This window comes from Octodon degus, unplaced genomic scaffold, assembly GCF_000260255.1.
Source record: "Octodon degus isolate 3935 unplaced genomic scaffold, OctDeg1.0 scaffold00092, whole genome shotgun sequence".
Taxonomy (NCBI): domain Eukaryota; kingdom Metazoa; phylum Chordata; class Mammalia; order Rodentia; family Octodontidae; genus Octodon; species Octodon degus.
The window spans coordinates 7687793-7702567 of record NW_004524668.1 but is presented as its reverse complement, the minus strand read 5'-3'; the positions used below and the strand labels follow the sequence as shown (position 1 = coordinate 7702567).

Below are 14775 nucleotides of genomic sequence, written 5' to 3'. Positions count from 1 at the left end.
TTTTCCTGCTGACAGTGATGTTCGGCATGTCCTGTGCTTGTTTATCATCAGCATACGTTCTGTGGTGAAGTGATGGTGTGGGTCTTTAACCCACTTTAAAAATTGGGCTATGTCTCTCATTGTTGGGCTTTGAGAGTTCATCCCATGTTTGGGTCAAGCTCTTTATCCGATAACATGACCTGTAAGTATCTGGTTTTTTTTTTGGTTGTGCCAGCGATTGAGCTCAGGACATTGTACTTGCCACACAGGCGCTTATACCACTGAGCTATCTCCCTGGTCCAATATCTCCTTTCTATGACAAGAGAATCTTTTCACTCTCTGAATATTGCCTTTCAAAAATCAAATAGTCTCGAGTTTAATGAGGTCCAATTTATTAGTTTGGTCTTGTGTGGATCAGACTTTTGTGTTTGAGAAACTTGACCTCCCTAAAGTCACAGGGATTTTCTGTTACGTTTTTTTCCGTAAATTTTATAGTTTGGTAGTTGGGGTTCTATGTAGGATGTTACTATCCATTTTGAGTTTTTTTAAGTGGTACCGAGGATTGAATCCAGGGCGTTTGCCCTAGGTCGCTTCTCCAGCCCTTTATATAATTTTTACCTTTTGGGCAGGGTCTTGCTGAGTTGCTCAGGCTGGGCTCCACCTCATATCCTCCTGCCTCAGCTTGCCAGAACGTCGGGACTGCGGGCGTGCCCCACTGTGCCAGGCTTTGGATTCATGTTTTATAAGTGGTCCCGTGTGGTTGTTGTCATCCAAGGGTGTTTTTCTTCTTGGTGCTCCTTCTTCTCATGTATGTGAGATGGCAGTTGTTCCCTGCCATCGATTCTAAGCCTGTCGCTCCTGCATCTGACTGTTGTCAGTGGTCAGCTTGCCGTGTTTGTGTGGCTCAGTCCGTGGACTCCCCGCTCTGGGCTGTGTGTGGGTCTCTGTGACTCTCCTTGTACTGGTGCTGCCCTGGCCACTGCAGCTTCCTCGTCAATCTGGAAGTCGGGCAGAGGTGACACCTTGCCTTCTGAGCATGGGCCTGCTGTCCTCACACTTCAGGAGGAATGCAACTGCAGCCAGGGTGGGTGTCTTGCTGACCGCTGTGCTTTTGGAACCCATGAGCTGCTCAGCTTGGATCTGGCCCCCGTCTTCGATGTCCTATGCTTGCATTACGGCCCTGGGAATCTGGTTTGGGTTTCATTCTCAACTCTAATTTTGTTGGCTGTGTAGCCCTGGGAAAGTGACTCTGCTCCTCTGTGTCTCAGATTCCCTGTTTGCAAAGCCATGCAATGGCAGTAGCTGCCTTGTAGATTATGGTAGAGGTGGGGTGAATCCGTGTGTCACATGGAAACAGGAAGCTGCTGGTGTTTGAACTTCCACAGTCAGCAGAAATGGCACTGTATGTAGTGCCTAGCGATCAGATGTTCCTCACAGCACTGGTTAGAGGGCACGTGGGCTAGAAATGCCAGCAGCGGCTGTCACCGTCCCCATCCCTGCCATCACTGCTCGTGCCACTTTGTTGCTGTGGCATGGTGATCGCTGAAGCTGGTGGCTCTTGAGGCTGCTGTGGCGTGTTCCTGTGCCTCTGCGCGGGCAGCCCGTGTGCATCAGGTTCTTCCCGAGGGACAGGCTTCCTGCCGAACTCCACAGCGAGTAAGCAGACCCAGGCTGCAGCGCTGTGGCACAGACACATTGCACAGCCCTCGGGCGTGGCAAGTGTGGTGGGAGCCACACTGAGGGCAGGACAGACACGGGGCATGAGGTGGGCCTCGGAGGCTGTGCTGGGTGGGGGGTGAACGTGCCAGGCTCGGGTTGCAGTCTGTGCAGAGACTTGGAAGGGGAAAGGGACACGTTCAGGGGGAGGCTGGGGCTTGATCCTGGGTGGAGCGCAGGAAACCACCCAGGCAACCAGGAATGGCCCACGAGGAACCCATCCTTTCCTCCACAGGTGCTGCCAGTTTGCCAGACCCCTTCGAGACCCGTGCGAAGAACCCCTCCTATCCTGCCTCTGCCATGGCCACCAGTTCCATTATCATAGACCAAGGGTCTGGCTTTCTGAAGGTGGGCCTGTCGGGCTGGAATCAGCCCCATGTACTCTGTCCCAGCATCGTGAACTATATCCCCTGCCAGGAGAACCCGGGCCCCAGCTCTGCCCGTAGACAGGTGAGCATGGGCATCGACCCCTACAACCCCGACACCTTCAGCCGCCCCATCCAGCGCGGCCGCGTCATCAACTGGGAAGGGGTGGAGCACATGTGGAGCTTCGCGCTGCAGCGCTTCAAGGAGCACCGTGGTAACTGTCCTGTGATACTCAACGATTCTCTGCTGAAGGAGCCTGAGGACCGCAGGAAGACCCTAGAGGTGAGGCCTTTGGCGGTGGGGGCGGCCGGCAGGTGTCATGTGTCTGTCCTGCTTGGGCACCGCTCTTCAGATAACTGGCTTTTAGGTTGGGTGTTCACAGAGGGCCTATTGTAAGGCTGGCCTGCTGCTGGACTCCTGGGGGCAGAGGGAGTTCAGACACTCGGTAGAAAGGGGAGTTGCTGGATGCATGTTCATAGGTTCCATGCGAGGCACAGGCTACGCCTTGGCCCTCCCAGGATTTGCATTCAGGGGCAGACTTGTGAAGAAGTTGACAGACGAGTGCTGCAGGGAATGAGTAGTTCTAGAGACAATGGAGGCGGGGTGATAGCTGACTGTGGAGGGGCTGAGCCGGGAAGGCTTCTGGGAGGAGATAATTTCAGCCAGTGATGCTGAAGCCCAGTGACTTGGGGGCTGAGGTGGCCAGAGGCAAGTACTGAGGTGAGGCTGGGCCTCCCAGGCCTGCTAGACTACAGAGCGCACCTGAATTGTCCTCTGAACTGATAGTCGGCAAGCCAGCCAAATCCAGACCCCCACCACCACCACCACTTATTTCTGCAAATAAAGTTCTGTTGGGATACAGCCACTCCCAGTCATTTACACGTAGCTGTGACCACTTCCCCATTTGAACAGCGGAATTGAATGGCCAGGGAGACTCTGTGGTTCATCATATCTAAAGTATTTACTGTTGAGGGTTTTCTCAAATTAGATTTGAATGTTGGACAAATAACAGATAATGTTTTCGTATGCGTTTGTGCCAGAGGGTACTTGGGGCATGCACATACTCAGATACTTGTTCCTCTGAAATTCAAACTCAGCTGGGCCTGCTGTAGATAGCGGCTCAATGGCTTTGTAGCCTGTGAAGGAAAATACGTGACAATCCCACCCTGTGGGAGCAGAGCCCTCAGAGGGTGGTCAGCGGGGATTTTCTGTGTACACAAGGTGACCTGACCTGCTGTTTGGTCATGGATGTTGTGGAGGGTAATGAGGAGCCAGGGATGGAGGGAGCCTTCCTGCTGCAGCGAACGTGGGGCTGCTAGACCGGAAGCGGAAGAAGCAGCCAGGAATGTAGATGATGCTGTAGTCTCACCATGGCTGTGGGGTTCAGAGTGTGGGGTACTCCTGGAGTTGGGCTGGGGATCCACAGGGAAAAAGAGTGAAGAAGAAAACGGATCCAGGGACCTTGCCAACCCCTGCATATCCAAATTCTAGTTTTGTTGTGACATCTGGCAGGTTTTATTAAGAGAGGTAGGTACAGCTTCTCCTATCAGGCCACAAGGGTATTTGTTTTCTCTCCTTCTCCCTCCACCGTTTGCCCCCACAGTGGCTGTACGGCACCTTTCCCTTGTCCTCCCCACTGAGCCTCTTTTGCTTTCAGACAGGGTCTCACTAAATGACCCAGGCTGGATTCAAAATTGTGGTGCTCCTGCCTCAGCCTCGCTGAGGGCCAGGATGACAGGCATGCACTGCCACACCTGGCTCACTTGCTTCTTGTCTGTGTTCTTCTTCCTTCTTCTGGAGAGGCCATGGCGGGCTGCGCATCTGACCTGGCCTTCTCTCCACTTCCTCTCACCGCTGGCCCGCATGGCCCTGAGACCCGGCTCTGTTTCCCGTACCTGCTGGGTCTTCCCACCACACGAACTCAGTCTTCCCAAAGATAGTTACCAACTGGGCTCTTGAGGGCGCCTTCTGCTCCTGTTCCGATCCTCTAGAGCCCCTCCCTGGTTCCCACAGCGTGTGTACCCAGGATCCTGAGCCCGGCACCCTGGGGGAGCCCGAGCGTCCCCTGAGAACGCAGCTGTGCACTTCTTCAGATTGAAGCAGGGTCCACGTCTAAATCACGGGGAAGCGGTAATGGCTGGGAGTCTGGGTCGGGGGAAAATACACTGAGTGTCTTCCCATTGCAGATCATGTTTGAGCTCCAGCAAGTGCCGGCTCTGCTTCTGGCGGACGAGCTGGAGATGTCCCTGTACTCCACGGGGCTCCTAACTGGCGTGGTGGTTGACTCGGGGTATGGCCTGACCCGCATACAGCCCTTCTTCCTGGGCCAGTCCCTGTCCAACAGCAGGAGGACCATGGAGCTCGCCGGCCAGGACCTCTCCACCTACCTCTTCAAAAACCTCTTTAAAGAAAAATGTGACGAGCACAACCTTTACCAGATGGAGACGGTGGCCCGGACGCAGACGACCAAGTGCTACGTGCCGAAGAATCTGCAGGAGGCGCTCAACTTCCACCAGAGCCTGCCCAACAGCCCTGACAAGGGGAATAACTTCCAGCTCCCAGATGGCACCCCGGTGGAGCTGCCGCCTCTGGCGCGGCTGGCGCCCGAAATGTTCTTCAACCCTCAGGTGTTTGGGCAGCAGGGCCCCGGTCTCCCCCAGGTCCTGGTGGAGTCCATCAAGTCCTGTGAGGTCCCCAGGCAGCTAGTGCTCCTGTCCCACGTGGTGCCCTGTGGGGGGAACAGCCTGTACCCTGGCCTCACCAGGCGCCTGTCTGAGGAGCTGAACTCTGGCCACTTCCCCTACAAGGCCACTGTGTGGGTGGGAGAGCACAGGCGCTTCAGTGTGTGGCTGGGCGCCTCCGTGGTGGCCCACTTTTCTAGCTACAAGTCCCAGTGGCTGCGCAGGCAAGAGTATCTGGAGAGCATGAGGCTGTGAGGGGCTAGCTGGCTGGCTCCCAGGCACAGGCTGCTGTCACCGGAGCTTGGGTTTCATTTTAGTCATGGGGTAGGGTGCTCATGATGGAGTTAGGGGGGATGGTTTTAGGTTCTAAGGTTTTATCTTGTGCCGAGAGTGGGAGCCAACCCAAGGGAGGACCAGTGTCATCCTTGGAATCCCTGCTTAGTTGGTGCTTCCAGGGGTGTCGCTGAGGTGAGTGTGGTTGCCTGTCACCTCCCTGTCTGACAACCCTTTTAGCTTTCACAGTCGCCTTCCTTGGGCTGTCTAGTCTTTGGTCAGTCAGGTTTTAGTTGGGGGAGAGAGCAGGACCTTTTTCTGGAGTCCCGATTTTTTTTTGACTAGGAGTTTGGGGTGGGGTGGGGTTTACAGTTAAAGTTTCTAATCCTGTGTGGCCCCTTTCGTGGCCAGGGAAACCCTTTCAAGGGACCGGAGTGCCTTCCTACCCACGTGGGCCTTGTTTTATGTGTGCAAATAAAAGTTCTCGTTTTGAAGCAGTCTCGGCTCCTGTGGTAGCCCACGCAGGGTGACAACCCCTGGAGAGGACCAGGGGTGCAAGTGTCAGGGAGCCTGGTGGCCATCCGGGCACAGAGGTCGTCACCAAACACAACACACAAGGGTCTGTCTGCATGTTTTTCTGCCGCCATGTTCCCTTCCTTCCTCCTAGATGTTCAGCCAAGCTTGATTTCCTGTGAAGTCGGCATATATTGGGCCAATAGTTAATATAGCTGTGTATCAGGGACTGGGCTAGGCAGTGGGGACTTGGTGATGAAAAAGATATTAGGAGGTTTCTCTCTGCAAGAGGACAGTTCCCTGTGGTCTGCAGAATGACATAAATACAGTCATCCTTCAAAATCCTGGGAATGGGGTCTTGGATCCCTGTGACTGCCAAAATCTAAGGTGCTCAAGTACCTTCATATAAAACGGCAACTCCTACCTCCTCCTGCCTCTTTGCCTTGCTCTTCCTGTGTCTTTTAAGTATTCTCTAGATCACTTCCGATACCTAAAACGACGTGAATGTCTGTAAATAGCTGTGCATTGTTTAGGGAATAACAACAAAGAAAAGAGCCTGTACGTGTTCAGCACAGAAGTGGTTTCTGAAAAGTTGGTTTGAGTCTGCAGATGGGACCCTGGGGATACAGAGGCTGGCAGCGTGGCTCAGACAGGGAGAGAGCGCAAGAGCGTGGAATGAGGTGCCGGGGTCTGGGGCGAGGATAGCTGTTTCCCACACTGGGCTAGGGGAAGAGGGGGATCCTGGGTCATGAGTAATAGAGTCTTCTCCTTCCCTGGCATGTGCTGAGACTATGCTTCTGAGGCCCTGGCCGTTAGGAAGAGTGTGTTGGTGAGCTCTGGCCAACCCCACGTGGCCCAGACCCTTAGCCTCACAGCTGGTCTGTAGGCTGCAGAAGGCCTGGTGGGGCTCAGAAGGCCTGGGGATGATACCGCTGCTGATGGAAGGAGCCTGAATAGCTGGGTGGGCCAGATGTCCTCTGACCCTGCTAACCACCACGAATCCACCACATTGGGCCACTGAGGGTGGGGGTCTGTTTGTTACAGCAGCTTCTTGGCTTACCCTGACTAATAAAAAGAGGAGCCGTCCCCATTTACCAGTATTCTGCTATAAAGTGGCAGGATGAAAGGTCAAACCCAGGGACCTGGAGCCAGGCTTGAGCTGCGGGATGGCTCTGTCCCCAGCTGAGCTGCCTGGCCAGGAACTCAGGTTACAGCAGGGAGGGACCCTTCCTTCCTCCAGTGGCTTAGACTGGATCCTGTGCCAGGAGGAGGCAGAGAGACCTCGCTATGCTGACCTGGAAGTGCCCCTGAGATAGGAAGGGTGGCTTCAGATTTTACGTGACATCCCTGTGCTGCTAATCAGAACTGTTAATAACAAGCGCCACTATGTCACCCTTTCAGACATTGCAGGGAGAGCTCTACAAATACAGTCCTATTTAGTCTTGACACAAACACTGAAAGGAGGGGTATCTGTCCCCATCTGTAAATAAGGAAGCCAAGCCTTAGAGGTGGATGTTGAACACTTAAAAGTTCCCAGTTCAGCTCAACCTAATCATGCATTGTAAGGATGGAATTCAGCATTCCCAGAAACCTAGACCAAAAGTGGCCGACACAAATAAAGATTTGTCTCCTAACAGGTAAACAGCGCAGGGTAACAACGTATCTGCATCATTGATTCTTTCTGCCTTCTAGTTTTTCTACTTTTAGCACACAGGTGTAGTGGGGTATGGTCACAAAAAGGCTGTGGTGTCTCCAGGTATCACACTTAAATTCCCTGAAGGAAAATGAAGGGTGGAGGGAGTGTGGTCTCCGTGGCTCTGTGTATATTAGGAAAGCCTTACCCTGAAGACTGCTGTTTATATCGCATTACTTACAGCTAGCTGAAAGAAGAGATATGTAGGTATTTGTGGAGCTAATCCACAGTGTATTTCTTGGCAGGGGAGAGGTTTGAACTTAGTTCCACTAGTGCTGTTTTCTTCATGGAGCCGGGCAGCCGTCCCAGCCTTCTGGGCCCTGGCAGAGCCTCCAGGCCTGAGAGGTGTGGACGTGTGGTTTTTCTGCGCTTGAGTGCAGGTTGCCTTCGGGAGGCGCAGTCCAGGCACCGGCCTCCTGAGCAGGGCTCACTCTGCTTGAGATGTGGTGTGTTTGTGCAGCCTGAGCCTAAAAGGTGGAAGAGGGGGATTTGGAAAGGATCTGTGGGAGAGGGGGCCGGGAGGAGAGACGGACAGGGGTGTTTTCCTTCCCTCCTTAGCTCTGGGTGGCTGTCATCTCAACACATGCTCATTTTATTCCAAACGTAACATTTAACCTTTCCTTTTGAGCATCTAATCTGACTGCCTGGTGTATAATTATGAACTTTGCTTTGCTTTCTCCCCCACTCCCCCACCCCAAAAGCTTTTAAAACTCCCTCGCCGGGTACCATCCCTCCTCCGACTCTCCAATTAAATTAAAAATAGCAGCTTTGTGGGGCTATGCGGGGCCATCAACCTTGCGCAGAGCTACCGCACACCAGGCCTGGCAGGGTGGTGCCCGGTGCCTAGAAGACGCCTGCAGGCTCTGGTGCGGCCTGGCAGCTGCTGGGATCTGGGGAGGCTTCTGCTCCACAAGGGGTCTGGGGCTGCCTGCCAGGGTAGCCAGGTGCAGGGGGTGGGAGCCAGGGTCTTGGCAGCTGGGCAGGGGCTGGGTGGGGCTGGCAGAGAGGACAAAAGAAAAGGCCCCAGGCGAGCTGTCCCTGATCACAGGGAGGCGGCCTTGCTGGCTTCCGATGCCAATGCTGGAGCCTGGCACCCTTGCCTTGGGCTTTGTGTGAGATTGGATGCCCAAGTTCCCTGACATAACCCTGGCACAAGCCCTGGGAAGGATGCTTCTCCCTTGCCGGAAGAAATGTTCATGGTTCCGCCCACTGTCAGGGTCCCCTCCTGTTGGATAAGCAGATGGTAAATTGGCTGAGGGTTCGGACTCTGAGGCCAGACTGCCTGGAGTAGAGTGGATTCTGCTCAGGCACTTTGTACGCCAACATTCCCTGGAGCCTCAAGTTTCCCCATCTGTAACTGGGGACACTAAGGAATACTGACCGGGTTTGAGGTGGTTTTCATCATTCCTATGGGGCATTAGAAGGTTAACATTGATAGAACACATAGCAAGTGTCTGGCACCTGTGAGTCCATAGGCAGCTTCCTTTTTGACTGAGTCCTAGGTGGACATCTAGGTTTTCTGTTTATATTTGCTCAGGGCAGGTAGGCACCAGGATTGTAAAATGATAAGGTGTCGCCAAGGCAGGCACTGTGTTGTGATTGCTTTCCCTGTCTTGAGTGGTGTGGTGGAGCTGCATTTTGCACACACAGGGACCACAGGGGTGGCAAGGGAGTGCTGCCGAGAGGTGGCACTCGGGGGAATCTGCAGGGGAGTAGTGACTCATGCCAGAGGAGCAGGACTTTGTGTGCGCCAATCCTTTTGTCGCTGTCGTTGCCTTGGACAGCCTGGTAAGTAGATGGAGCACTTGGCATGGCTGGCAGATGGGGGTGGAGGAGAGTGGGGGATGATGGAGGAAGAGGCTGGTGGGGCCAGGAGGGTGGGCCTGTGTCCTGGCAGTGACGGGGCCCTTTAGAATTGTGAGCAGAGGCACCTTGTTACTTGTGAATGTGGGCGGGAGAAGAGTTCTGAAAGGGAACAGAAACCAGACACATATGCCATTAGACCCTAAGCTGAATGCAGGCTGTTGTCGGGGACCCTGCTCCTGTGACATCCGGAACAAAGAATCTGGTTCTGGCCTCCTGGCCTGCTCAAGCTGGGCTGGGTGCTCTTTGTTCATCTTTTCAGCATTACTCAGCCTGGACAGCTCCCTAGGGCTTCCTTGCTTAGGACCTGTTCCAGAGAGCCACCCGTGGTAGGAGACCCCAGGGCACTGCCTCTGGAGCCAAACAGCCAGGAGGAGTGAGAGCCTTGTATCAGTTAGTGAATATTCGTAAGGTACCTACTGTGTGCCCGGGGCTCTTTTGAAGGTTAAATTGAAGAATGTTTAGAAAGTGGCTTAGCATGGAGCGTAGCCTGTAGTAGGTGCTCCATAATTTTCTCTTCAGTCGCTACCGCAGAAGGCCCCAGAATGCAGGGCCCCAAACTCCTTCACTCTGCCGGCATAGTGTTGTTTCATTCTGTCCTTTTGATCACCACTTCTGCTGAGGAGTTCAGCTGTTCTGATGCCACCATTCGGGGGAGGCTTTGAGTTTATAGAGGTCCTAAAATTAGAGTGGGCCGGGTGTACCACTTCTCTTTAAGATTGGCCCAGACCGCTTCTGACCCACACTGTGGCTCTCCCTGTCCATCGCCTTCCCTAGGGGGAGAGAGTGGGGTACTCAGCCCCCTGAGACCAGGACAGCCCCCTGACACCGCAGGCGGCATTGAAGTGAAGCCTGCCGGGTGCAACGGAAGACACAGGGCCTGGCTACCTGTGGATTTGTTGAGGCCTCAGGGAAGTGGGGAGCAGGCTGGCACCCCTCCCCCGCCGTGCTATGCTGCGGGTGTCACCAGCCTCACCACGAAAACCCAGCTCCTGAGCCGCCACGGGAGCCCTGCTACAGTGATCCCGCAGGAGACGTTGGGCTGGGGGGAGAGGGTTGGCCGTAATCCGTGTTTAATTTCTCCAGGGCCTCCATTATAAATTCCATAACTCTACCAGTCAAAACATGACTAATTCCTGGGACCGCAGCCCCCACCTGGGAGTAGAAAGCCTTGCGCTGGTTTTGCTGCCTTTTATCACCACTAATAAAGGCTCAGCAGTTGGAATGTAGCTGCTCTGGGTGGTTTTCGTATGCACACGGGCCCCCTCCCTCCCCCAGGGCTGGTATAGAATAAATGCTGGCTTGCTGGGCTGGTTTTCTATTCACTTTGTGATATTCCCGGCCTCAAAGCTATAGATTAGGGGGCACTTTGCAGCGAAGGGACCACAGTGCTTAGGGTTAATTGGGGCTTTGATGATTCTGACAAGGGTGGACACTGTGTGATTTATGGAGAAAAGAATGGGTTGGTTGAAAGTAAATAGAGCAAAATTGCAGGTGCGCTATGTAACCTGCAGGCGAGAGTAGGATTTGTGCTTCCGGACGCCTTCCCTCGCCTGCTCAGCGTGATGGTCATTGGAGAGTAGGCGGTGCAGGCAGTGAACGCGTTCAGATTGGTGCTTCACCCCACTGGCGGTGCCACCCTGGGCAGCTGACCTAACCTTTCTGAGCCTCGGTTTCCCTATCTGCAGAGTGGTCCTGCCCAGCCCTGACTGCATTTGTGTGATTATGTGTCAGCCCAGCAGGAGATGTACAGTTTGGGGGGAAAAATTCCCTCTGGCTGTGTTATTTTATCTAACATCTTAGTTATTATGTATTCATCAGAGTTGCTCCCCGAGGGCCTGGTGCAGGTATGTAGGAGCCTGTTGTCTGTGCAGTACAGCACCAACTTGCTTTTCTCTCTCTTTAAAAATAGTGCCCGCGTCCAACTGCCCAGCCCTCCCCAGGCCTGGAGTTCCTGTGCCCTCACTTGAGGCAAGAGACACTGGAGTCTTTGCCCCCTGTTGTTGCAGACAGCCTGGGAATGAGGGTGTGAGACAGATTAAGTCTGGGGAACAGCCGTGAGATGTAGTTCCAGTCTTTGCTCTGCCCTTCCCCAGCTGTGTGGCCTTAGTCTAATTGCTTAGGGTCTCTGAGCTCCAGCTCTGTCTGTCTAAGATGGGAATGGTCATGGTGCTTTTTGATTAGCATATGGAAGATTCTAGAAGCTTCTGGAAGGGAGATATGCAGTGGAGAGCCTGGCGGCGCTCGGTGGACGTGCAGAGGTCCTGGGCTGCCTCTGCTGCTGCTCTGACTGCAACTGTAACTGTCATTGCTCATGGCTATGGCCCTGTGGCATTAACAGCCAGCCACACTGGTCATGGTGCCTGGATGTGGTCTGTCTATGCGGGGATCCTTCCTCCAGGAAGGGCTGACTCCCCCAGGAGCCACACGGCCGCCCTGAGCTCAGGCCTGTGCCACCCTAGGCTGACATGTCTCTGGCTCAGGCCTGTTCTGGGTGGTAGAAGCCTTGTTCCTGTCAACTTTTGCAGACTCCCGTCAGGGAGAGCTCTGTCCGCCGCAGAATCCTTAATACCAGGATGGTGACCTGCTGGCCATGACCTTGGACAGTCACCTTGGAAAAGCCAGAGTAGCAATGTACCTTCTCCCTGTTGTCTTGGCTCCTTGCCCCCCAAAATTAATGCTTCTCACACCTCTTTGGCCACCCCGAAGGCTACAACCTCTCACCCCTGAAATGCCCTTGATAAGAGTACCTCCTGTCATAAAGTAAGGGCCCCTCCATTGGTGTCTCCTCTCCTTGATTGATTTTATCTTATGTTTTAATCTCTAGTTTGTCTCTCTACTAGAGCATAATCTCCCCCAAAGCAGGATTTTGTTACGTTCACTGTTTAGGTACCCTCAGTGCCTGGAATCTCACCGGCATACTGTACCTGCTCAGTACAGGTTTGTTGAATGAATGATTGATTACCTCTTCCTTTCCTGAGAGTAGATTTGTAATCTACACAGAGATGGGGCAACCAGTTCTTCTTTCTCTGTGAGTCCAGCAGAATGTATAGAGGGGTAGCTTCCTGGAGAGTTTTCTGGCATTGAGTTCAGGATTGGCAAGGGCTCGTGATTGCATTGATTGAACTGACTTTCCAGGAGGTTCGCAAGCCTTTCATTTGCAGGAATGTGCATTGAGCTGGCTGCCTGGTAGCACAGCTGTCCTGGCTAGATGGGTCTGGTAATAGACAGGGAACCCTGGGAGGTGACAGAATGCACTCAAGGTGGCCCAAGTGCTAGCTAGCTGCAGGGCTGAGTCTGAGCCAGCTCTCACCTTGGCACACCTGGCTTCTGTTACAAGGTGCTTGCTTCTCCCAGGGCTCCAGAATCCCCTGGGTGGATGGTCCTGGCCGGAAGGGGCTCTCTGTCACAGAGCCCTGGTCGAAGAAGTGCCCTCTGGAGCCCAAGGCCTAGAGCCAGCGCTGTGACCTTGGGCTGCCCCTTGCCCTGAAGTCACTGTCTGCCTAATGGGGCTGCAGGGAGTATCCAGATGGCACCGCTGGGAAGTCACAGCCATGTGTCCCCTCAGGATAAAGCTGTCTCACCAATGCCCAGAAAGGGTTGGAATGTGGTAGAGGGAAACAGAAAAGGCCAGGTGGCTTCCAGCTGTAATTTACAGATGGGGAAACTGAGGCCCTGCAGAGGTGTGCCACTGACCCCCAGGCCTGCCCTCTCTCTCAGGCTCGTGGTCACCGAGGTGTCCTGTCTTCTGGGGTGGGAGACATCGCCTGGCAGGGACCTGTGTCCTGCCTGCCTCGGGTGGGTGTCTGCGGGGTTGCTGTGGTGGACGTACTGTTCCGGTCCCCCCTTGAGACACTCAGGCTGCATGTCTGGAAGTTGGCCTTGTCACCCCCAAGATGAGAAAAGGTGTCTCTTAGACACACCTTGGGCCGCCACCAGCCCCCATCTGCAAATGCTGTAATTCTCCGAAAGAGGGAAGGGAAAGGAAGGGGAGAAGAGATGCCTGTGCTGCCCAGCGACTCCTGGGCCAAGATTTAGTGACGGGCACTGCAGCGAGGTCTCGCATTACTGAGCCTTCATTACTTTTACAAAATATGTTCCGGTGGGTTCACCCACAGCTATAAAGCGCCATCGTAAATAATTAAACTCTTACTTGTCAAGGGGGCTGGAAGGGAGGGGGAGAAACCGTGGCACAGAGGAGAGGAGCCCTGGGCTGGGAGACTGGAGGTCTGGGACCCCGGGGGCTTTCTGATCTCGGTGACCTTGGCTTCCTGGGTGGAGGATGAGGAAGTTCATGTAGGTGGTCTCCAGGGTCCTGGCCAACAGTGACAGTGACCAGAGAGCCTACATGTGGGGAAGGGCACGCCTGAGTAACCCGGGATCCCCTCTTCCAGCTCATGTTTCCTGGAGGTCAGAGCACTACCAATCCTCGGGGAACAGAGACAGCTACAACACAAGCAGCCGTGGCCCTTCAGAGAGTCACAGTCCAGGGTGAACAACTTCCTAGAAAACCCATCACCACACCACAGAAGGAAGCAGTGGGTGACTATCCTACCTGGAGGAGGTGACCCGGACCAAGCTGGGGAGAGCGGGTAGGAGTCGGACAGGAAGCAAATTTGGGCAGACAGAACCATCAGAGTGGAGTGCAGGGGTACAGAGGGAGTCTACAGTGAGCGGGCATGGGTGGTGTCCCCAAGAGCAGAGTCCTGGGAGGGTGTCTGGGCAACGGGGCTGTGCATGGGTCTGAACGCCTGCTCCAAGGTTCCGCCCTGCCCTTGAGAATTCCTCTCTCGGATCCTGCGGAGCTTGGCCAGGAGCCTGAGGGTCCATGACCCGCAGTGACACAGTACCATAGACGGGGAGGCTCAGACATTCTCGTTCTCCAGTCTAGAGGCTGGAAGTTCAAGGTCAAGGCGTGCCAGGTTGGTTTCCTCTGCAGCTGTCTTGCTTGGCTTTGGACAGCACCTTCGCCACGTGTCTTCATGTGGCCTTTCCTCTCCCGGTGTCCCCTGAACCAGGTGTGCCTGCTCCTGGTGTCTCCTCCTTTCCTAAGGACACAGGTTGGATTAAGGCTGGATTAAGGCCACCCTTGTATGTGATTCACCTATTCACGTCCCTGTGCTGTCAGATGTGGTGGCACTCCTACAATTCCAAGACACTGGAGGCTGAGGCAGGGGGATCACTGCAAGTTTGAGTCCAGTCTGGACTACATAGTAAAACCCTGTCTCAAACACGGGATTAACCAGTTTCTACTTTACTGTCATATTTAAATATAGTCACATTTGAAGAGCTGGGGGTTAGGGCTTCAATATATGGGGGGCCACACTCGAGCCCAAGACATGAAGATCTCCTCGTGTTATGGTGGAAGGCGACTCCCCCGAGCTCCAGGAGATTTTGGTCCATTCCAGCCACCGTTTCTACCTCCTGGTCCTGCGTGTCTCACAGGTGAGGTCAGTTTCTCCTTTCTCCCACCCCTGCCCTGGGTCCCACGGGGAGTGTGGCTCTAGGAAATGCCCTCCTTTCCTTCCTTGAGGTTCTACACTTGCCCTACTTTGCCCTTGTCCTCGGCTGCCAGCGGGCACTTGGGCTGCTGTTCCCTAGCCCAGCCCTCAGTAGCTTGATGCTCTTGGTGTCCCAGACAGGGCTGCCTTGTTATTAATGCACAGTTGTACCTGGGGTTCAGGGATGCCA

The 14775-nt window shown here is 54.3% G+C and overlaps 1 protein-coding gene across 1 annotated transcript; it reads left to right on the top strand.

The window, feature by feature from the left end:
• Nucleotides 1-1995: 1995 nt before the first annotated feature.
• On the top strand, nt 1996-4997 carry Actl8 (actin like 8). Its single transcript, XM_004637678.1, has 2 exons — nt 1996-2343; nt 4248-4997. Exons 1-2 carry the CDS (start codon nt 1996-1998, stop codon nt 4995-4997), a joined length of 1098 nt encoding a protein of 365 aa, XP_004637735.1.
• The last annotated feature ends 9778 nt before the right edge of the window (nt 4998-14775 follow it).

What these genes read in the sequence shown, in the direction of transcription:
- Actl8 (XM_004637678.1), top strand. Translation starts at nt 1,996, where the DNA reads ATGGCCACCAGTTCCATTATCATAGACCAAGGGTCTGGCTTTCTGAAG. An exon ending in ACCGCAGGAAGACCCTAGAG is followed by an intron (nt 2,344 to 4,247) that starts GTGAGGCCTTTG and finishes TTCCCATTGCAG; the next exon opens with ATCATGTTTGAGCTCCAGCA.